The 23,809-nt window shown below is 45.0% G+C and overlaps 1 protein-coding gene across 5 annotated transcripts in view; it reads right to left on the reverse strand.

The window, feature by feature from the left end:
* SPATS2 (spermatogenesis associated serine rich 2) overlaps positions 1-23,809 on the reverse strand; it is a 31,125-nt gene that overhangs the window by 4,967 nt on the left and 2,349 nt on the right. For 2 of the 5 annotated variants that reach the window (XM_049818854.1, XM_049818856.1), the window contains exons 2-8: positions 17,511-17,824; positions 9,581-9,660; positions 9,191-9,299; positions 8,198-8,247; positions 6,776-7,034; positions 6,317-6,529; positions 5,031-5,166 (exon numbers count right to left, since the gene is read on the reverse strand). In XM_049818854.1, coding sequence (XP_049674811.1) covers positions 5,031-5,166; positions 6,317-6,529; positions 6,776-7,034; positions 8,198-8,247; positions 9,191-9,299; positions 9,581-9,660; positions 17,511-17,535 — 872 coding nt within the window. In that variant the 5' untranslated portion in view covers positions 17,536-17,824. Of the gene's footprint in view, positions 1-5,030; positions 5,167-6,316; positions 6,530-6,775; positions 7,035-8,197; positions 8,248-9,190; positions 9,300-9,580; positions 9,661-17,510; positions 17,825-19,116; positions 19,363-21,735; positions 21,830-23,809 lie in introns of those variants that run through there. The other 3 variants (XM_049818855.1, XM_049818857.1, XM_049818858.1) reach the window with 3 other exon arrangements.

The raw sequence follows: 23,809 nt of genomic DNA on the forward strand, positions 1-23,809 counted from the left end.
GGAGCAGGATGCTGGGCATTCAGGCACCCGTCCCCTCCAAGGCAGCCTCTCAGCTGCCATGCTGTGGAGGCATCCGACTGCAATGCTTTGCTCTTATGCCCTCATCAGCTAATTTAAGCCAGCGCAATTGGCCCACTAATCCAGAAACCTGAATTCTGGTGCTCTGTGCCGCTTCTGGCGGCAGGCACGCACCCTGCTGATCCCCACAGGGCTGCAGGACCCACAGGAGTGCACGCGCACCCTTCCACACGGTGCAGCAGGTACAAGGACATGACCTCCTGCCTGCAGCCACCATGCAGCCGGCAGGTCACCTGGAGCCACACAGGTCCACAACCTAGAAGTCTCTTACAGTCTGAAGATTTTTTGGCCACAGAGGGAACACCTGAGTGGGTCAGAGCAAAGCATCTCCACTCACCAGGAGGCTCCAGCTTGCCTCAAGTGTGCCTGTTGCCATGAGACCGCAATTCCCCCGGGCATCACGGCGGCAGCCTTTACGCAAGCAGAACTGCACAGCTACCGGCTGGCCAAATTTAGCAAATTCAGGCTATCGAGCACACTCCACTAAGGCAGAGCACCCTGGGAGCTTCTCATAACTGCTGCTCATAGGCCGTGCAAAGAGGGCTCTTGTCCCTGGAGATGTGGACACTAAGTAACTCGGGTTACAATGGAAGCTGTAGAGGAAATACCAGTCCTCCCATCCTGGACAGGGGCAGGTACTGGTCACAGCTCTGTTCTTTGCCATAAGGAATCCAAACCCTTGCAGACACCCTCCCTGCAAATGCTTCTTTTGTGCTTCCCTCTAAGCTACGCCTCCAACATCCTCAGCCCTGCACCGCTGCAGCTCACCTTCGCTCAGCTGCTGCCAGCGGCTTGAACGCATTCGACATCCAGCCTATTAATAGGGTTCATTTCAGCTTCTGCTTTCTAAATATAAAAGCAGAGCCTTCCTCTCACGTGTTAGCTGTATGATACTTGCAGACACTAAATGGTACTCGGACAGATATCAGCATCGCGCAGGGTTAGCCCTTCAACACCAACCGCATGCTTTTTAGTGAGAAAGATTTGCTTGAAAATGGGAAGAATATTTATTTTTGCGACCATCTGAAAGGGAAACCACAGAGCATCTGAAATGCAAACTCAAACCACCGCTCCCACTCCTCTGCATGTCAGAGAGGGCTGAGGCAAGATCAATTTAAACAATTCCCTCTGAACAGCAGCTTTGACATTTGGCTTCTTCTGTTGATTTATCGCTCTGTCCATCTGCCTTTTCAGGGCAGGAATTGTTTCTGCTCGTAGCACAGCAGGGGCCTGATCCAGGTCAGGCACTCTCAGCCGAACTGCACAAATACAACAACGCATGTCAAAAGCTACGCTAATAAGACTTCACCTTGTCTCCAACCATCCCCAGAGTGGTTCAACCTGGCTCTGCAACACCAATGGGCAGGGTAAAGGGAGATACCCCAGCTGCCTTCTGCCCAGAGCCACGTCAGCTGCAGGAATCCCCCAGAGCTCAGAGAGATACGGGTGTGAACACGGCCTTAATGATTAATTAAAGTGCAGGAACAGCCTTGCGGCTCTCGTGCCGCAGAACTCGGTTGTGCTACACCTTACCCCAGTGCCTCCTCCCTGAACACACAGGCACACGCCCAGCTCCTGCAGAGCCAACACCCACTTTATATGGGCCATCTTGGGCTTTTTCCGCCAGGCTGCAGGCACGCACGCACCTTGGCACAGATCATAGCTTGCATCTCTTTGTAATTTAATTTACTCAGCAGAGCTCAGCTGGAGTCCTTTACCCAATTTTACAGTTGGGCTGGCTGAGGAACAGAGGTCAAGTGGCTTTGCCTGAGGTTCGCGTGATGAGTGACTTGCATCAGACCCCACTGCTCCTCCATCCTGCACGACCTCTCATCAAACAAACTCACTTCCTTCTGCCGGATCCGTTCGGAAACACGCCTGCCTTTCTCGACTGCTCTGTCCTGGGACGAGATCCCATGCAAGACGGAGAGCGCATCTGCCCCTGCCAGAAAGACTGGGCTTTAAGAAAGGACATTTAAGAACTGCACAAGGAAGAAAAAGGAGCAGCAGGTAAACCGATAACTGCTGAAGATGAAATAATGCTGAATACTCGGTTGTGACCCAACCATCAGAAGAGATGCTTTCAGCTGCAAGCCAGCTCGATCGAGCAGTGCCTGCAAGATGTTGTCTGTTCGTGAAAGACAACAGCTGTTTGCACAAGCATGCTAAGGGTTTTGGGGTCAGTTTTCCTTGGGGCTGAAACACAACGATCTCAAAGATTGACTGCAATCAAAGGTTGCTGGAAGCATGCCTGGCAGCTCTGCCACGAGGAAGTAAGGACGATCTGCAGCACGAGGTATGCAGCGGTGATCTCTCAGCAGTGAGAAACCTCAAACGCTGCCCCACATCCAACTCAGCAGACAGCGCTAAAATTGAACTTACCCACACCACTCACAAAGGCTCAGGGTTTTTTTCCTGATGTGCTTCTTTCCCTGTCAGCAGATCACAAAATATTCAGGAATTTAAGGACTATCAGGATTTCCTAGTTCAGGTTACCTGATCATCTCCAGTGTAGAGGAGCAAATCCTCTCAAAATAGGAAGCCAAAGCAGCTACTGCTACATCTGCCACTCAAACAGGATGGATTTCAGAGACTGAGGTAGGCACGACCCCAGCATTAGAGTGTCCTTCTTCACCCTCACCTACCTACAGACCACAGGTCTAACATAAGCACACTGTCTAGCAAGAGAAGATGAAGGTCAAGAACTCTAGGAAGCCTCACTGGTTAAAAGGACATCTGAAAGGCAGCCCTGACACTGACAGCAGAAGTTAAACCAGTCCAAGCTTTGCTACTTAAACATCCTGTTTCAGTAGAACAAACCTGCCTTTAAACCAGGTTTTCCTTTGGTAGAAAGCCAGGTGGAGAGGCAATTCAGCAAGAGGATTTAACTATCGGATCTTGCCTTGTGCCGTAGGATTTAAAAATACACTAATTATTCTCTGGGTCATGAAGGGAGTTGGAAAAAAAAAAACAAACCACTGGCCAACAACAAAAATGTGAAGGTACAATTTACACCTCAGCTGACCAGCAACTGCATCACTTTCGGGGAAAAAGAAAGTGAATCTCTTTCTGCGGAGCCGAATGGCCCTGGTGCAGAGTCACCGCTTATGAACTACGCAGACCTGGCATGCTGCTGGGCAGCTCCTTCACTTGGCATTTGTCGAAGGAGGTTCCCAGTGGCCCTGTTCCAGGCAGGCACTCGCCTCCCCGCTCACGGAACCACGCATCCTGCTTCACCCGCTGCCGGCTCATCGGGGCAACGCTGCGGGACTGGACTTGAGTCTTTAACCTTTCCAAACATGACGCAAGTGTTTTATAGATGATAACATAAGTCAAAGGGCGAGGAATTACTTATATGGAACCAGACACGTTAGCCAAAGGAATGACATTTTCCATACCAAGGAGAGCTTTTTACAGATGTTGTAACTGCATAAAGAGGCAGACAAAAAAACCTTAAAAAGAAAAACCTGCTGTATACAGTAAGAACATTGAATCAGTATTGACTCAGTAGACAAAGGCACTAACAAAGTGAGAAATAATATTCATGAAAACAAACCTGAATTAGGGCTACAAATCCCTCAGCTACTGACAGGTTAAATCCCCTTACATTGCAGCTTTTCCAAAAGATGGGAGGTGCTGGGAGCTCCACATCCATCTTCGGCTTGGAGACCACAACTCTTAGCACAAAAACACAGGCCAGGGCACACGGACACCTTTAACCCTATCCCTCCAGTTTGGTCTAGTCTCCTCAGGTAAGTTTAAAAGTAATCTGTAAACATTTTTGTCGGTCTTTTTAGCACGCGCTGAATTTAAGTACAGGACACCATTCCACTTATTTCAAGAGAGCACTTCCTGGTGGCAAAGTTCAGCACAAGTATGAGCACAAGAAAGTCCACGCTGAACAACCAAGTTTGCTAAAAGGCTTCAGAATACAGCTCTTTACATCACTACCACTAAACCCTCTTGCCTTTGAGGCCACATACAGTTTTCAGACATAGACAGCTTTTGACACAGATTTGCAAGTCTGCCAAACATCTACTTTAATCCTTCAATGCGATAGCAGCATTTTAGATACTTGTCAATGTTACTCACTTCGGGCAAGGAGAACTCTCTGTGCAGTTTGTTATGAATATTTCTTTACCAAAAGCAATCATATTTGTATAACCAAGAAGAACAATCTCTCAGTAATAAGATTCAATCAGCCAAAACAGCGAGTGTATCTGATGTTAGGCCTTTCAGAATATCATCTTAAATCACTTATCCAAACCAATAAAGATGTTCATTAAAGAAAGACCCGATTGCACTCATAGGGAACATCATGCACAGTATCAAAAGCTTGGCTTAAAATGGGGGAAGCAGTGCTGCACAGGATGATCTTTGATGTGTACTTGTACCTTCAAAAGGATCCCTCTCTTCCATGTTATATTCAACCATAATTTGAAGATTTCAAATATGAATGTTTGCTTCTAAAAGACACATGCTACTGTATCCTGAGCTCTGAACAGTTCTCCTTCCAGCACAGCTAACATTAGTACCTAACTGACAGTATGTTATCTGGCGAGTTCCTCATATTATCTGCATCTAAAATGACTTTATGGTGGTCAGGACAACTGTCTTGTACAGACACGGAGCCACAGTTCATCAAAGACCCTGATGGACACACTGAAGCCCTGAACAGTCTATTAACATCCCACCGGACATGTGGGACAACAGCTCAAACACAGGCTTTGCAAAGCCACCCGCAAAAGCGGCTTCTAAAAACTGCAGAGTACGGGACTTTAGACTCCAGTTTATTCTTTATGACATGCTGACCTCCCAGACGCTGCAGAACAGTGCTTGGGCGGTAGGGCATACACAAGCAAGTCGTTAACTTGACTGGAAAGCTGAAGTCTTAGTCCAAATGTACAGGTCTTAACCCTTAACGCCTGGATCTGTCCCTACATTTAACTTACCTACTCTGCAGTTCAGCAAAGGCCTGCTTCATCTTCTTAATGGAAGCATCCATTTCCTCCTTCACCACAACTCGGTACCGAGCCAGTGAAACAGTGCAGCGCTGGAGATCCTTCACTGATTTTTCAATATTAGAACCTACCAAGAGACAGAGTGAACTCAAACAGCCATGTCAATCATATTGCTAAATCCTCCCAGCAGGGATAAATCTAAAGTTGGCTTTCCATCTTATTTTAAAACTATACACTGCTTGGTTTTAAATTTTCCTTCCCCTTCCCCATTACAAAGGCACTAGGTTCAGCAGGGACAGTTTGAGAGATCTTCTTATTGGGGAAAGTCTTCCCAAGGCTTGTAGAATTTCCTTCCATGGGCAGGGATGTCCCTCCACATTTCCAAATACATGCGAGAAATCAAATGCATCTCTGAGTCACTTTTGGGCCAGGGACTGGAGACGAGTGAAATGCAGTCTACAACGTATCACTAAATGATATAAAAGGACTGTTTGCTTGCAGAAGGGAATTATCTTGGGAACTAAAATTAAGGCTATTTCCTCCAATCAGAAGATGAAAGGATTGGTTATCGCTGCCAAGGTTAGTCCCCAAATCTCAGCTTGCCAGCAGGGTACATCACCTTGCCCACGCTCTCTGGAGCTTGCTGGAGTGCAGTTGCCCCCTGCCAAGCTACATTAACAACGGCTCGTTACAGCTTTCCCATGCAGCAAGGTGAACTACCACCACCTCATCTCCCTAAGCTAAGTATAATAACCGTGATCACAATCGGAGTCTCTGAGGTCCCTCCTGTCCCCGCTTGTTATTGTAAGAACTCAGCTGTGGAGAAAGCACACGAAAGAGGAAAATAAAAAAAATCCAGTAGAAGGAGGCTGTCACTTCTTGTAAGAGGACTGGTCCGAACTTCTGGCCTTTCGACAAATTCTCACAAAAGATGAGAAACAACCTAAAGGCTCTGTGATGGAGCACACAGAAGAATGGGCTAAACGTATGCAGCGAGACTGGCTGCTTCCTCCCTTGCTTCTCTCACACATATGGGTTTGCCGCTCCAGGCACTACATCTAAACTGCTGTCAAGATTCCTGCTGTGCATAGGGAAGAGGAGGAGTAGAGTGCAAGTTACTGGCCAGATAATAAGAAGCATGTTAGCTTGCATTAAAATCAAAGTCCGGTACGCCTCAGCACTGTGTCTGTCACTGACACTGCAGAAGAGGCAGTGAGAACTTGGCCAGCAGCAACCTGCTCTGACATCGGAGAGCACGCAGACCCTCAGGGCCTTACCTAGCTTCTTGTTTGCAGGTGAAACTGGAACATCTTCCAACCGCGTTACAGACAGGGACGCAGGAGTTGAATTGCTCGCTGTTGATCTGGACAGAGACCTGCTAGTGCTCCTCTGCTCAGGCCGCTGTCTAAGAGATGCAGGGCTCTGGGAAGGATGCATGATGAGCGATTTTTTGTCAAAGTCTGCTATTCCATTCTCTAGTTCAGGCACTGCTGTAGAAAAGCACACTCGTTTAAAGGGGAACGCGAAGAGGACAGCAGAACACTGACCGCCTCTTTACAACAAGCAAAAAATCAGAAAATTAGGGTGAGCTGCTCTTTCCTGAAGAGCCATCCAAACAAATCAGTATTCAAAAAGCTGACCCAAAACAAAGAAGGAACATAAAAAAAGCAGGAGGCAGCTCCTCTGCTTTTTAAACACTCGGTGCCCGTCTCCTGCGCTACTTTATAGAGACTAACCTGTTCTATCAGGCATGTCTGGTGCAGCAGACTCACAATCCTCCAACTCCCTGGCATCAATTGAAAGTGCATCCAAACCTTCGCTGAGCGAGTCCACAGACTCCGTGTCGTGGGCACAGCCGTTGACATGGAAACCGTTAATTCCACCCTTCTCCGAGTTCGCTGACTGCTCCTCTTCAGTGGACACCAATTTACCAGGGTCTGGGAGGCCAGGGCTTGATTCAGCTTGCGGTTTCGCTTTGGTTTTCTTCTTCTTGTTCTAAGGATTAGGTATCCACACCACAAAGGGGGGGTGGGGGTGGGGGGGGAATGTTAAGCTTAATTCCTGAAGGGAAAATTAAGCTTATGATTACTGGCTGAAAGTAGCTGAATTAAATGCTTTTTCAGCCAGCCTGGCTGTTGATCCTATTAACAGTAGGAGGGATTTATTCAACAATGAGGACAGTTATAGTGGCATTAATGAGGCGCGAATACATTATCCTCTCCGAAGGTGTGCCAACAAGAGCAATGGTTATCAGATGAAGGCTGCATAACTGATGGGAAACAGCAGCCAGGTTTGTGGCTGTAACCCACAGCACTGGCTGGGTCACTTCTGGGGGTGCTCATTGGCAAGGTGCAGTTTCCAGGATGCTCTGCTAGACCTTGCTCTGACAAAACTTCCCTCATTTCCCAACACAGGGCTACTCGGTCACATTTTTTTCCCTATCCATTTCATGCTGGTGCTTTTCACGTATTCAAAGGAGTCCTTTTGAATAATTATGATTTTATTCTTGTCCTGGTGGATTTAGACATTATAATATCAAGTAGTGAAACTTTGCAAATCTTTATTTAACCCTTTCACAGAGGTCTGAGCAAAGAACTAGGCAAAACACTCGAGAAAGCTTACGTGACAAAGAAATATATTTCCACAGAGCTCAGCATTAGACGCAACTGTTCAGCTCCAAAGGTTACCGATGAAAAATGGAACAGCATGACTATCTGAACAGTGAATTACAGAGCTCCGTTGAAATAAATGGACCTGATAAAAGATTTACTTCAGTGTGGGACTGTGTGTGCGGATTAGGGGTCCTATAGAGGGTCAGCAGAATAAAAGCGACTGCAAGAAATCTAGAATTTTATTTTTTTTTCAGATCCTATATTCGACACAATGTGTCTGACAACTAAATTAAATGCAAATGTGGCAAGAGGATGATGTTTACAACTTGCACTGAATTTACCATGTAAATCATTGCCCTGAACAGCGAGGCACCTGATAACCTAGTGATTATCTCCATGCATCAGTTCTACTAACATCAATATATACGTTTGCTCTTTGGTTTCTTTTCCCATCTAAATCCTGAGGAATGCCTACTGTTCTCCATAGTCTAAATCCTCAAAACATAAAAATAAATGCTTTAGCAAAGTATATTTTAAAAGTGTTACCTTTTTTTTGCCTGTTACAGTCCATTCTTTCAGTACTTCACTGGCATTGCCTGAAACAAAATGCAGCGATGAGCAGTGGATGAGGCATCCACTCCAGTTCTTTCCTGGTCACGTGGAAGTGCCTCCATACCTGGAGCCAGCTGTAACACTTTCTGCAGCTAAGTTTCAATTCTCTTAGTTGATGTAATAAAAGGATCAGTTTCATTTTTGCTTTGGAAACATACTGCTGAATGGGACTATCCCCTTACACCACAGTGCCAGCTCTTTCCAGGAAAAAAAAAAAAAAAAAAAAAATCTTCTCTTTGGCTCTGTCATACTAAAGGTTTAGGTACTTGGAACCCTGCTGGAGCATGTTCTGAACTCAAAGGTTGCATTTGGGTCGGATATCTGCTGGCCTTCTCTCCCCAGAGACAGTGACTATGTCAGGATGCCCACCGTCTGAGGAATAGCTGTCATACCTTCTGTGGGCCAGAGGCAAAGCGCAGTTGTCAGTGATGGCCAGCATGGAAATAAGAGCTGCAAAGCGACAGGCACTGTCACCAGCAGCAGCCTGTTTTTCCAAGGTCAGAAAATCCATCTAATGCAGCATGCCGGCCAGACCCAAGAGAAGATTTGTGAGCCAGGTTTCAAAGTACAAACAGCAACTTTCAAAGCTGAAGACACTCCCATTCTGTACACATGAACAAGAGCTTCTGTAATTGCGTATCAAACCTCCTTTATCTAAAGAGCTATCAAATGCTTATCTCTGCCTTGACCCCTAGTTGAACAAACACCAACTAAAACTTGGGCAGAGAATCATCCGTTAGTTATCTTTGTGGGTAGAGCCTGTACTTGGATGGGCTGAGAAGCTACATGAGCTTCTGCTACCTCACGTACTTATTGCACACAGCCCTTTCTGCACAAAGGCTATTGCTGCTTCTGAAGTAAGACCACAAACACGGTACATATGAGTTACCAAGCCGCAAACCCTGCTAAGAAACCAGCCACAATTACCTTCCATAAAGGCTTGCACTGTTTTGTCCACACAGTTGTCAAAATGCTGCAGCACAAGGACGATCTCATTGTTGCTCCTGTTGGGGACTATCGCACGTACCGCACTGATCTAGAGGGAAGAAAACAGGGTAACATGTAAACCATTTGCTTTATCCCACACGGAGCCTACAGCAACCCTTCTGCAAGCAGTCTAAAAACCATAACCAATGACTTCCTTATAAAACTTTAATGTGCCAGGACGATTTAGCCTGAATAAAATTTTGCTTTTGACAGAGCTGCAGTTAGCTCCCAGACAGAAACATATTTCATCTCAGAGAGGAGATGAAGATACAGCATTCACGAGCTCTTCCACGGCACATGGTGAGTTAAAGTCTCAGAAGACACATTTACCTTCTCCTTCATGTTTTCAAAGGTTCCTCCTTGGGCCATCACAGTATTGGACTGCACATCAAAAATAAATCCAGACAGATCTGTGAAGACAAAGGAGAAGGAAGCTCTCTTCTGAACAACAGGCACCAAGAGACATTTAGAAAGATAGGAAGCAAGAGGTCAGCTCTGAGTTGTTACTTTGCCAAGGAGAAAATTGAAATCCAACAAACGTATGGCGTTCGCTGGCTAATTCTGTCCTATGGTTAGCAGAGGATTATTAGCTGCTGAGAATAAAACGGATGATATCCCAGCCTTGTTTAAGGACGAGATTCTGTTCAGCCAGGTAACCCCAGCTGAATCTGGTTTGCCAATGCCCCCCACTGAACTCAAGCTGATTCACTCCTCAGCTCTGGGTCAGTTTAAACCAACCAACCATGGATCAAAACCGCAAGCCAAAAACCACAAGCCCCAACAGGGCTGGCGTGAAACAGAAGACTGCTGAAGCAGACCAGATTAGTACCGTTTCTCCATTTCTGTATTAATCTTTTCCCGAGCCCAGCAATAAAGAGTTAACAAAAGCACTAGAGCCTTTGAGCAGCGTGGTTAACAATTTCCTCCACCTGGAGATACAAATGGCAAGCAGACTGATAAATGGGTTTGAAGATCCAGCAGCTTGTGTTCCCTGCCAGCTATGATCTCCAAGGTAATGGTTATATGTTCCAAAAGAGACCCATAATTGAGACAGCCATCACCAACAGGTTTGTTCCCTGCCAGCGAGCAAAGGTCACATAAATCTGCAGGCCCTACCGTTTCACCGAGAGATCCTTACGAGTGCCTGGTATCACAAATTCGCACTCGATTTTCCTGCCAGAGGTCTGAGCAGGCTAAATTTCAGGTTTGCTAAAGAAAAGGGATATAGTAAAACACATCTATGAACAGCTATGAGAGAACATACTTCAAACCAGCATTTTAGCCACATTTCATCTCAGGAAGAACACATGTCCCTGGGCAGGGGCCGATGGCAGGACCCCAGAGATTTTAAGGACTCCTGTTCTGCATCGCTAACCCCTCTCCAGAGAGTTCACACGCAGGCACAAAGCCTCAGGCAGATTTCCTAGGAGGGCATTTGCTTGCATGTGCTTTGATGCCTCGAGCCCTGCACAGAGCCAGGGAAGCACAAGACCACTGGTTCTTCTGCAAAGCTTCTCAGGTGGGTTTCTACAGTTGCTGCTGCCCGGTGGCTTTGGGGACCGCCTGGGGGAAGGGACACTTCCAGCAGGCCAGGGTGCTCTGCGGGGACGCTCGCTTGGTCACTGCCCTTTCTGCTTTATCTCAGCTGATATTCCAAGCTGCTGATTCATGTTCTTTCCCTCACCTCCTCTAAATAACTCGTACGCGATTTTGAGACACACCATTGACTTCCGCGGTTCCCAGACATTGATGTAGCATTTAAACTGAGATGCGTCCAAATACAGTGACAGAATTGTGAACATGATGGAAAGGTCAGCCTCTTATTAAGGCTACAGATGAACGGTTAAATTCTTCCTCGCGCCATCCTTACCCGTTTCAGCCCCATGAGCAAGATTTTCTCAAGTTTCCCAAGCTCACAGAAGTTCGAGTTACCAACTTTCTAGTCCTTAATCTTGTAAATGGCTTTCAGACTCCCATCACTGAGTGCGAATTAGCAATCTTTTTTCAAAATCTTCATTGCAGAGCAGCCACCAAGGACCCAGGTGCCAGGGAAGATGAAGTTCAGCTCCCCCATGCAGCACATTTTCAGCTACTCAATCCCATCCCTTTCCCACATCTCCATTTGTGCTTGGTCCTACAGGGGACTGAGCTTGTCAGCACCTTGCTCCGAGATGCTTCTCCAGCTTCCAGTCGCTTCACTATGGCCCAAGTCCTCCTGGTGTTAAAATGTTTATCATGCAAAAATTATGCAACAGACACTACACCATATACATTTGATATTGCCCTTGAGCACTCCCAAGCATCATAAAAAGGGCTGCTGGCACTTGGGTCTCTTGTGACAGCGGGTGTCTGCAAGAAGGGATAGAATTTAAAACGTTCATGCCCGCGTGGACCGAAGTCCAACAGCCACCAGTGACTTCAAGATTTTTGAATTAACAACCTTGTGGGAAAGAAAAGCTCCTTCCCAAAGCCAGGGCTCGGACTATGCATGTCATGTCTGACATGACAAGTCAGTCAGACACTTGGGCTGATCTCAGCTGCATTAAAACATACACAATGCAGTGCCACCCTGTTGATTTGATGTGATAAACCCCAGAGATGATGCCAACAGCCTTAATTGCTTCTCTGTTCATAACTGCATCCTCCAGAAAAATGAGGTGGTAAGAAATTATTCATCCCAAATCATTTACTTTTGTGTTTCAGTGCTATTTATTGGACTAATCAACACAGGATCTCTTAAATAGAAACACCAACGATGCCAGGAAGAATCCACCCTACCAAACATCAGTTTGCTCCTCCTGTAACTCCGCTAATTAGTCCTTTCTGTATGAACCACGTACAAGAATTAGACCTACAGACCTAACAAATGCCCTGGGACACGAGATAAAACAGCTTCACACCTGACACCTTGAGGAAGTCAAAACAGGGGCCACTATTTCCCCCTCAAGCTCCAAGCCAACCCCAGTCCTGGCTCACTTTTGAGCCACAGCAGGCAGTCATTTCATAAGAAGACACAGAAAAGCACCAGCCTGACAGCTACGCAGACTTTGTCCCAACCAGCGTCACACAGAGGACACTTTATGAAAGTGTATAGCACAATCACATTTATGCATTTAGCTCCTCTGAATCCATCCAGCACCTCATCCCCACTGCACCCACATGCCAGCTCATGGAAAGTCTGCACAGTAAAATAGTGTACGAAACTAATTAAAAAAATAATCCCACTCCAAACGCTAGGTTCACCTCCTGCCCCAGCCAGGACACTCACAGGCAGATGGCTTTGGGGAACTGGACAGCATATACACTTAAAATGCTATGCAATTAAGATTCAGTTAAACCGTGAAACATTTATAGACTCTGTGGCTTTTCAGGTCAACGGTAACCATGCTGACTCTCCCAGGGATAGTGCGGGAGACCTCAGCTAATGTGAAATAAAAAGCTCTTAAAGAAATGGCACCTCACTGCTTGCTCAGAGCATCTCCAATTTGCTCAAATTACAAGCATCTTCAGCAGTCACTGTGTTGCGAGAATCGGGAGACGTCTGTGCCCAGGACTGCAGAGGTGACTGGACAGGAATTAATGCATCTTCCCAGGACAGAGTAAAGAAGCCAAAATGTCATTATTCTATCAGTCTATGCTTGCAGTCATACCATCGCACCAAAGTATCCACAAATGGGAGGGGGGGATAAAAATCAGGATTTTCAAAAAAAGTGCTACATAAGAGATTACATCTGTGGGAGCTTTCTGTGATTTCACGGCTCCCAGAGCATCAGGCATTGCTCTTGAAGCAAACAGACCACCACAGGCTGCATTTCACATCTCTCACATGTTGTGCTTTTCCTTACAAATTACATCAACACATACTGCTATTTTTTCCTTGTAAGAACAGTTCTTGCTAACAGGCAACAGAGGTACCAATGCTAAGCTCTCTCCTCACGAATTAGAGAGAAGTGAGGACTAAACTGGGGCTAGAATCAATATTACTGGGTTTGCTGCTGTTGAGACAACATTTCACTGATACCAGAAAAAAAACTACATTGAAAAACTAACTTTCTCCATGATCCAAGGGGAAGAACATCACTATCACAGACCACCCTAAACCCTCCCTTCCCCAAAATACATTAAGATATTTGAGCGGGTCTGTTGGGTTACTAAGCTGTACTCGCTCAGTTTCTGTCCCTGCTTGCTGCCTGGGCGCATTCAAAGTCGGGGCTTGGTACCTCAATCAGCTGTTGTGGAAACTATTTTAATGCCCCAAGGACAGCCCTGCGATATTCCTGCAGCGCACAGCCAGCCCATGGAGGTGACAGCTGCACTTCAGAGTCTTGTCTGAACAAGAAATACCACTTTCTTGCTTATTTTCTCAAACAGATTTCAAGGGGCCAAGCATGCAACACAGCCTTCTCGGTCCAAACTTGATATGGGAAAGTGATCGGTTCACCAGGGTGTTATTACGAAAAAAAACCTGGCTACGCAGGTAAGAGATGGACTCAAAATTTGAAGAATTAATTCTGAGGTGAGCAAATTAAACCTTCCGGACAGCTGGTCTCCAGCAGAAGCTGGATGGCTGCTGGATGGCAGCAGAAGAGTTAGCCCTTGTATTAATGCAGGCTACCTTCCCAATATAAGGCCATATTCATTTAAGGGCTTGGAAGAGTGGGGAAAAAAAGAAATTAAATATGAAATAAAAATTAACTTCTTGCAAATCAACTAAATATGCCTAAAGTTATGCTGCTAAAACTGGGTATTTCTGCCCGACACAAAAAGTGGGCATTTTTGCCACAAAGGCAGGGACACAGCTCTCCTAAGCACCCATCCTGCTTCCAGGGGCAAGGGAAGCACTTCGAGTGCAGGTCTAATTGCCCCCGCGGTGTCACCGACCTGTTCTAGCTGATGCAGGCACACTGCCATTTCCCGGCCACTGTCACAGCTGCAGTTTTAACCTGCGCTCTGCCTTCTGCTTTGGACACACAAGCAGTGAAGCAAGGCAATCAGCCTTCAGTGGAGCTAAGGCAGCGAAGCCAAACAGAGCCATTAAGGTAATTCAAACTGCAGGATGCCGTCTTCCCCCTCCCATCTAATTTCCATCTACACATAAAAAAAATGAAAAATTAAATTAAACCTGCGCACTTCCAGAGCATCACACTCAGCAGAGTGATGCAGCTGAAGTTCCCATGAATTCCTGACATCACCTGCATCATCCTCATACCATACCCGAGCTCACTCACAAGCCAGGATCCGATTTATCAGGTTATAGAACACATGCTCAATATTCGCCTTTGTGCATTTTCAACATAACTCACAGCAAGTGCTGCCTTGCAGATTAACTCTGCAATCTGCTGGTTTGACGATTCTACCAGAAGTCGTCCGGACACAGACCGAGCAAATAGTTTGCAACCACCCCAATCAGCAAAGCTTGGTTTCTGCAGAGCAGTATCTTCTGCTGGACTGATGCGTTGTTAAACAAAGTATGAGCTTAAAATTAAATTTCTCCCACATTTGGGTTTTTTTGTAAAGGCTCTGGTGTGCAGGCTCCCTGCTGCTTAACACCGCTCCAGCTGAAGCCCTCCCTTCCCAGTGACTGATACCAAAGACCTTTCGCCTTTGCCAAATTCACATAGGGCAGTTTTCCATCAATTGAAATGGCTCCTTGATGTATCCAGATGAGTAGGAACCCGAGTGCTGTTTTATTCAGGAACCTGGCATGCCTAAAACCGTGGCTGACGTCCGATGGAAACAAGATTTATGTGATTGCTTTGTATCCTGGGGTCACCAGTCATTCCTAAGCCTGGTGGCTGCTTTCACTCAAATCAATTAATCGAGTCAGAAGGGGGGATGAGAGGGAGTGCACATGCTTCGTGTTGGGGGAAAAAATGAAGCACTAAGAATCCAAGACCACTTCAGACAGCAGCAAACCAACAAACCTACTAGACTCTGGGGAAGTATTTATTTAGAGATCTGGCATCACTGAGACGATCTTTCCTTGGAATTTCTAAATTCTCCCTTATAGAATACACTAAAGGTGAAATCAGCCACCCAGTATAACCCAGACTTGGACCTACATGTGGATGCACGCATTTGGATTTTGAATGGGGATAATTACATGACTGGTTTACAGATTGAACTGCTTTCTCCTCAGCATAGATCTTTTGAGTAAAGAGTTATTTACAGCCAGTCATATTCAGGAGTAGAACATGATTCTGTGCCCAAACTTTGCATATACATTTTCACAAGACTTAAAAATACCCTTCTGAATAGCTCAGATGTTCACTCTGTTCTGTGGCACTTCTAAGAAGAAGAAACAGGTGGGCTTCTGATTCGGTTTCAAAACTGCTGCATTATTAAAAATAGGTCTGTCTCATTCCCTATCTCTCAACACTTCTTACCAGCCCTTTGTTACAATGCAAAGGGGTTTTGTTTTGCTTTCAGAAAGAAAGGAAGAGAAACTGAAAAGACATTCCTCACCTGGCCAAGGTACATTCCTTTACAGAGGAGTGGAAAATATTCGTTGACTACATTAACATTCTAGAGCAGCAGAAAAGTAGTAATTGAAAATTCAATCACAGTCCAAACAGGACAGGGCACAGCCAGAAGAGTCTGCAGCTTTAACTCTCACCTTCCCTTATGTCCACATTGCAACGCGGACTGGAGATGAGCCTGCTTAACAAAGCAGGGCGTATTTTATATCCCTGGTGGCAGAGCGAATTAAAGCCTACTCTGCATTCCTGCTCGGTGTCAAATATTTATGTCTAAGATCCCTTTACTTTTCTTTAGGAACCCAATACATGCCAGCACTTCCCAGCGGGTTGTCTCTACGACACACTCTGCCGAACCACACCGAGAGCAGCAATTGTGTCGGCTTTCTCGTTCGGCTGGGGATTTGCCAAAGCCCCGAATTCCCTCAGAGTAACAGCTTCCCATATTTTCCCCCAGTTGTCTCCTACAGATTTCTCTTGCTGTTCCCCTACCTAGACCCATTAATTCTCTTCTGCTGTTTCAAGGTGTGCTTTTCTCTCCACATGTACTCAGCAGCAACGAATGCTGGGCTCCGTTTCCAGCATCAGAGAGAAGTCAATTTCTTAATGACTTGTACTGAGGCTTCCAAGAGCACAGATACAAATACAGCATTTTAAAAATCACTCAGAACTATCCTATACAATAATTTCCATAACTGTTACTAATTGCTTTGAATCATGTATGGATCTAGCTGTCAAAGGACGGCTGGGCTCCTCAGGTAGACACTGTTTCTATGCCAAAGCTGCTAGAAAAAAAAAATCTACAGAGAACAAAAGCTCTTCTCTTGAGGTAGAGGACATGAATTGTCAAACCCATTCGCCTTAAATTATTAATTAGTAGTCAGCTCAAATAAAAAGAGAACCATAACCCTCAACCCCCCTTCTCCCCCCACCACACACACTTTGGAATTAATGTTTCACACGCGACAAATAAGATCCCTCCCTGAAATAAGCTGCTTGACGCCAGAACAGCTTTGCCACTTAACATGCGATGGCAGAGAAAGGAAAACCTGTGTATCTGAAGACAAAAGCAAGCGAAAAAGCTTCTCGCAAACTTGCTCGTTCCCGTTCTGTACCCATCTTGAAGGAAAAAGATTTAAATAGGTCTCATTTGAATCGCATCCCCAGGAGACGAGGACCTGAGCTGAGCTATCCCACCTAGACTCGATGGCTTGTTTCTCAGCTGGATTCCTGGCAAGCAGTTGCCACAGACAGGTCAAGCAAGTCCACAACAGAAGCCTGCCCTGAAACCGCAGCGTCCACGGGGCACTCTGAGAGGGTAGAGAAGGGCTGCCTGGGAACAAGACTAAGTTTTGGTAGAGTTAATCCCATGGGGGACCCAGACAGCACTCAAATTCATCCTGGCAATACCCAGCGAGGGGAGGTCGTGCACCAATTGGGGACCCCAGCAAAATAAAAAAGTTTGGCTCCACAACTCTCCAACTACTAAACAAAATTTTTTTTCTCCTGTTGTCTGACTGTGAAAGTGATGCAATATTAACATTATACAGGAACTCGTGAAATCAGAACTGTCCAGCTGGACAATTGAAATGTTACTAAAAATGTCACAAAACCCAACAGGTTATATGATGTCACTAAGATAGTGACAATAAGCTGTCAAGTGACACTAGCAGCCTTGAAAGGGAGTACAGCAAAAGCAATTAACCCCTTTCCTAATTGATAACTTTGGAATCAATGGTGCTGTTTATTGGCATTTGATTGTATCACATTCACATGCATCTTACCTTTTGTATTTTGCTTTTTAGACATCTCAGCGTGTTTGCTCTAATGTCCAGCTATACAGGAGGGGGAAAAAAATAGAGTCCTTGCCCTTGAGCGACGTAGCTGGCAGTTGCAATTCACACACCACCTTGTATCAATGCGGGAAACGGCAGATATCTAGTTTGGGATGGCAAAATCCCAGCTGCGAGGGCAAACAGGGTCTGGAGTTGTCAGAAATCTGCTGACAGGCCAGCAGAGCACTACAGCTCCTTCCTCTGAAAAGCAACTTCTTGTCACGAAGCCTGACTGCAGCAGTTGGTATTGGTCTTTTCAGGTTCTGAAAAAGAAAGAAGAAAAAAAAAAAAGAAAGGAAATAAGAAAATTGCTACTGTACTAGCCAAGGCATACCTCGAGCCTCCCAGCTTGTCAGAGCTGTCTTGCTCATGCTTTTTAAGAGTAAAATTTTTATTTTGTTTAAAGGCGTGGTGAAACAACTAGCCAGAAAAAAAAGCAACATTAAATATAAAGCAACAAGATCCCTACAGACTTGGTACGGTTTCAACAGGCTTAATTCAAAGCTACTGTAAGACATTGTCACTTAGGCATGCAAGCGGTAGAACCAGGGAGGTTTGGAACCCATCAGAAAAAAAACATTTACACAAATGCCAGCATTTACGGACGTAAGAGCCATCAGACAAAGTGGACCGAGAGCACGGTTCCCACACTCGGTGACAACACTTGTGACAGCATGAACTCTTAGCCCTTTGCGTGTTAATGCAACCAGCATCCCAGGGAAGGCAAAATTCACTTTTCTGCCAGCACCCAAAAGCATACAAATTTTAAGTGCTTTCTCTGCTTATTTCAACAGAGTACGAAACACAAGCCTCCCCCACCGAGGCAGTGCAGGGGCAGCTCCGTGTGGCATTACATACATGTATTTTCCTTGCGCTTCCAGCACTCCTGATTTAAGGAGCCAGCGAAAGCAGGGGCGGCAGGCACCACATCAAGTATGATGACAGGTTAAACAAAGAACAACAGGATACACAAGGTAAGGAAACAATAGGGACCTCTCTGCCACGGCAAACCCGCCTAACCCCAAGGAAGGATCTGGCCCCCATTACAAAACCTCAAAGCCGTATTCACAATGGAGTAGGGAAAAACACAAAAATTGCCATTTCAATATGTAAAACGCAGGTAACTGAAGATGCAAAATATTTTTGTAAACATCAGGAGACCTTGTACATTTTAGCAAAACCCATACGCTCTTGAAAATGAAATGACAGCATTGAGAAACACGCATCTAATTTGCTCCAGAATTAATTACAAGTTCAACTTCCCTCCACCCCGATGATCAGGATTATTTTTAGGGATATGGTTTACAAGTCTGAGGAATGCAGCAACGCTCCTGCAACACAAGAACCGGCAACAGTGCCCCAGGGTTCATCGACAGGGTCCTAAGGAGCCTATTTTGATTTAAAAATAGACGTTTCCTATCATCAGAATTTTCTTTTATTAGCTACACAGGAGTTCAAAACTTATTTCTAACCAGTGACCCTAGCAATCTAAACCTGAGACAGAGTCAACGCTCGCTGTCTGCGCAAAAAAAGACTGTGCAAAAGAATTTTTTACCTGCAAACAGCGTCCCAAAACGAGAGGTGGTTACAAACTCCTGCCTCGCTGCCTTCAGCTCTCTGAATTAAATGCCTTCATTCGTTTTGATGCCTCGAGGCACTAAATACCACCTCATAAAAATTGCGGCATTTGAAACTCTGCTCAAAAACACAGAAGCCAGAGAATTTAGCGAAGGATTAAGCTGCCGTATCGGGATGTGAGCGGCCCCCGAGCTCGACGCCTGGAGACTGCCGGCAGGTCGAGCTCTGAGCTCTGCCAGCCGTGCTAGCGTGGCCGATGTGCTTTGGTTTGCACGATTACACCCAAGTTTCACTTCCCTGCCTGAGTGCTTTGTGTCCACGACCAGGAAACGCTCTGCAGGCAGCGCAGCCGTCCAGCTGCCGGGAACCTCCGGTATCTCCTGTGATTTTAAGATAACATTGGGGTTGCGGAGAAGGAAAGTACTCACGCACTGACCTATGATACCAGTTAGATGCCTTCGGTATATATTGCTCAGAGTTTTAAAAACAAACAAACAAACAAGAAACAAACAAACTGCAAAGCTGCTTTAGAGTCGTCTTTGTAATTCAATTTTTTAAATAAAGACGAGCATGCTTTAATCCGGAGGGAGCATGGAAATACACAGGTACTGAAGAAAGCCTGTAACATCACACTTGAGAGTACTTTACGTGAACTCCCTCAAGTTGTCTCAAACTTAATTCATGAAACAAAGGAACACTTAAAAACTGCCTCTGCACGTACATCCCCGAAAAGAAAATAACTGCAAGAACACTTCATTCATTCAGACAAAGTCGAGAAACAAGCTGTAAAAAACCAAGGTTGCCAGTAGAGAAGTTGTCAGGAAATCTCAAAAAGCCTGAAAAACACTACACCTTATCACCCAAGAAATATACTTTTACCCACTTCAAAGGAGAAAAATAAACAGTAATTAAGTCTTGGTGGGGGAAACAAACAACATACAGCAGGTTCTGAATTACTTTTTGGCAAGCTAAATTCCAAGCACAAAAGTAATAAAATAACGGACTGGAAACAAAACCCCACTGATATATCTGATGAGTATAAAACAGCAAATCTTTACTCCTTGATGATGCAATTAATATTTCATCCGATATACCCAAGGTAAGAATCTAGAGCCAGACAGTCAAAAGCAGCTCCGGCTCGTGTCAGAATCGGGGTTCAGGCTGCTGCATGACCTGCCTTTAACTCCATGTCTCTCACGGCAGATCAGCTGGAAATTTCAACACTGCTATTAGCTGGGAACCTTAAACAGGTTGGGACGAGAGGGCTGTAAAACACACAAGCATTTTTAAAACCCAAGCGGAAATTTCAAGACTGGTAAAACAGCAAAAGTTAATGTAAACTCAAATAAACTCATTATAGGGGGCGAGCTCCTTCAGATAAGGGCCATATAAGGCTTATATAGCACACTATGTGTCTATAGACACAGTAAAGCATCAATACAAAAATGTCAAGAAATCTACCTGCAGGATTTAAATAAAATATTGCAGTTATAACAGAATTGACGGGGGAGCAATATAACCCATAGAAACCCAACTCCCTCCTGTTATGGACGGAGCAACCAAACTCCTCCCAGAGCTGCCAGCGTTCAGCTGACAACATAAAACCTTTTCCAAATCACACTGGAAATGCACATTATTGTTAAATGCACAAATATCAGCATATTCTATCTAATTTAGAAAGAAAGAAAACATTTGAAATTTTACAGACAGCAAGTCAAAAAAGAAATGACTTCTAAATCCCCCACTCGTAGTGTTAGCTTGCCATGCTATTCTTGCTCCGTCTAGACGGATTATTTCAGTAAACTTTCGGAACTCAATAGCTCCCTATTTGAAGGAAAAGAAGATAAACAGTGAGAAATTCGTCTGGATTTTTTTATTAGTCTATGGAAGATGCTTTTGCTGCGAAATCTGGAGTTCTGAAGAATAAATAAATCTGCTTCTTGGGAGGGTTTTTACCACGGTTGTTTTGGGATCTCGGGCAGGCGGCACGGTGGGCTGTCCCCAGCTGCCACCTCACGCCCGGCTGGAGCATAATTCACACTGTACAGTAGCATCTGGCTAATTGGCTTTTGAGTTAAGTAGTCCCTTACCAAGCTATTTTAATCTTGTTGATCAAGCATGTAAGAGTCGTCTCTGTGAGTACACACAACAGCATTTTGGTAGAATAAATTGTCCTGTTTGTAATTTATAATCATTCTCAAATAAAAATCCATTTTCCAAGACTCCAGCACCTCAGAGGACCTGGGTGTTTACCTACAGCACTAGACACCCCCCTCTGTAACGCACTCAGGCAAGAAGAGAATTAACTCAATTTTACAGCATGTCTGAGAAAAAAGAAAAAAAAAAGGCAATAATTACACTAGAAATTCAGGAACTCATTCTACCTCTCATGGAACACAACTTGGAAGAGCAGGTTTAATATGCCCACTGTGCACAGGAACACGCTGACACCCCAAATTTCTATTGCCTTTGCTGGGTGCCACCAGCCCCGACTCACGGCACAAGCACAGCCTGGTTATTCCCAGACCTCCACTGAATCCCTGGGGAATTTATGCAGCACTGAAATCCTGAGACTTGGAGGTTTTTTGGCAAATACCTGTTAAGTTACAGCAGACCACAATAAGCCTGTTCATCCCTCATGTTCAACAGATGCCTCAGTCGTTTCTGTTCGAAGAACTACATTTTTTGCCCTGAAACAGACCACGAAACACATCAGGCCAACACTTTAATCAAAGCCAGACAGCTTTATTACCCCGCATCTGAAAAGAAGGAAGCGCACCGTTCAGCAGCAAGCGTGGCACATGCCCGACTGTAACTTGGGTTTGGGGTTTTTTTTCCCTTTTTTTTCCTCCCTCTCAAATCGAGACAATCGAGTTTTCAGAAGCTCCCTCCACCAAACAATGGCTCGGTCAGAGCACGCGGGGAAGGAGGAGCGTGGCCTCCTCGTCTCTCCGAGCACAGGTCTGGGAAGGTCTTACGCCAGCTCCCACAGCCAAATCCCTGCCTGCACAAAGCAGCTTCTTTTTCTATCCTGGACAAGTCCTTTCATGGTACTGGATGACAGATCATAAAATTGTACAATACAAAGAACCGTTTTAGGATTTAAAAAAATAGTTTCTTAATATCACTCTTGGGGTTTGGTTTTTTGGGTTTTTTTTCAGTATTTCCTCAGGAATGAACTGAACATTTAACCTCAGGGATAATTAGCTGTCTATATTCTGTTTAAATCCACACATTTATTGTTCTTTCACCAAATGCATTATGCAGAGCACGACTGGGCATTAGCTATTCTCAAACATCTACCTCTTATAAGCTAATTGTGTATCGTTTTGCAGCACAAAGAAGTAAAACTAGTATTTCAGGTGACAAAACACTCCCATATCTATTCTGCTGATGTTACAACACCCCAACCAGCATGCTTACAAATACTTAAACAAGATAAAAGAGCAGACCACCGGGTTTTGTGTTCTTCAGGAGGGGGCTTCAGTGCAGGATTCCTGGTTTGATGCTGTTTTCCATACTCACTTTCCAGATAAACAGGTACTGGGAACTGCTGGTGGGATTTCTGACACTTTACACAGCGATGAAAGCGGAGCAAATCGGCAGAAGTGAAACACTCTTGAGTTGGACATCAGTTTTGCTTTCCTGAGGCAAAAATCTCTTTGCACTTTGTCTTCTGGTCCTCTCTCCATCCAGTCAAAGCTTTCCGTATCCCTTCCTAACCAGCCGGCCCAGGAGGGAACAGCTGCAATGGAAACTCGCACATGTATGTTTGTCCTGTGTAATTTTGTGTGCATTGCTACTATTTTTAGATCACATTTGCCAGTGTTGTGATCTGGAAGAGTCTCAGTGACTTGCCAAGAATTGTTTCATATTTAAGAGGATAAACACGTGTCTTTCAGGTTAAATTTTACTTTTTATCAAAGTATCCAAGAATCAGAAGCTTTTGAAAAGAAGGAAAAAATAATGGCAAATACAGCAGAAGATGACACCTTTCATTGCCCCACTTGAAGTGGTGAAAAAATCCTTCATCTCCCCCAGTTTAAGTGGGTTGAACTGGATTACTGCAGTCCTACTAGAAACCTTCTCCTCTCCCTCAGCTTTTTCTTTGGTTATAGCTAATCTCCAGGTCTGATATCCCAAGAGAGAGCTCGAAAAGATCATTAAAAATAAGGCCTATATTTGAATCACTAGATCTATTATATTTAAAAAATGCAGTACCTATATATCCTCTTTAGATTGCAAGTCACCTTTAGAACTCCTTTGTCCTGAATCCAACAAGAATCTTCTGCTTAGGGGTTGCATAGCTCAGAAAAAATCATAAAATATTTAAATGCCCCTTGAAGAGTAAGCTCCAATTAAAAAAAACCCCTTATCCATTAGACAATTCCTGCAAGAGGAGTTCAGTCTGGCAAACCCAAAACAATGGTAACCTCAGCAGGCATCACTATGGCCACGTATATGTGATATACAGCAAAATAGCTGCTGAAGCCGCACACAACTTTCACGCAGATCGGGTCTGAGAGTTAAGACAGGCTACACGGGCTTTGCTGGCCCAGCACACATGAACTACATTATTAACAGAGTATTGCAATAAAAGAAATAAACACCGAGGCCCCAAGCACCGAGTGCGTAGAGCAACACCGTATGACAGTGGGAGAGCAATACGG

The sequence above is a fragment of the Accipiter gentilis genome, chromosome 16 (assembly GCF_929443795.1).
Source record: "Accipiter gentilis chromosome 16, bAccGen1.1, whole genome shotgun sequence".
Lineage (NCBI taxonomy): Eukaryota > Metazoa > Chordata > Aves > Accipitriformes > Accipitridae > Astur > Astur gentilis.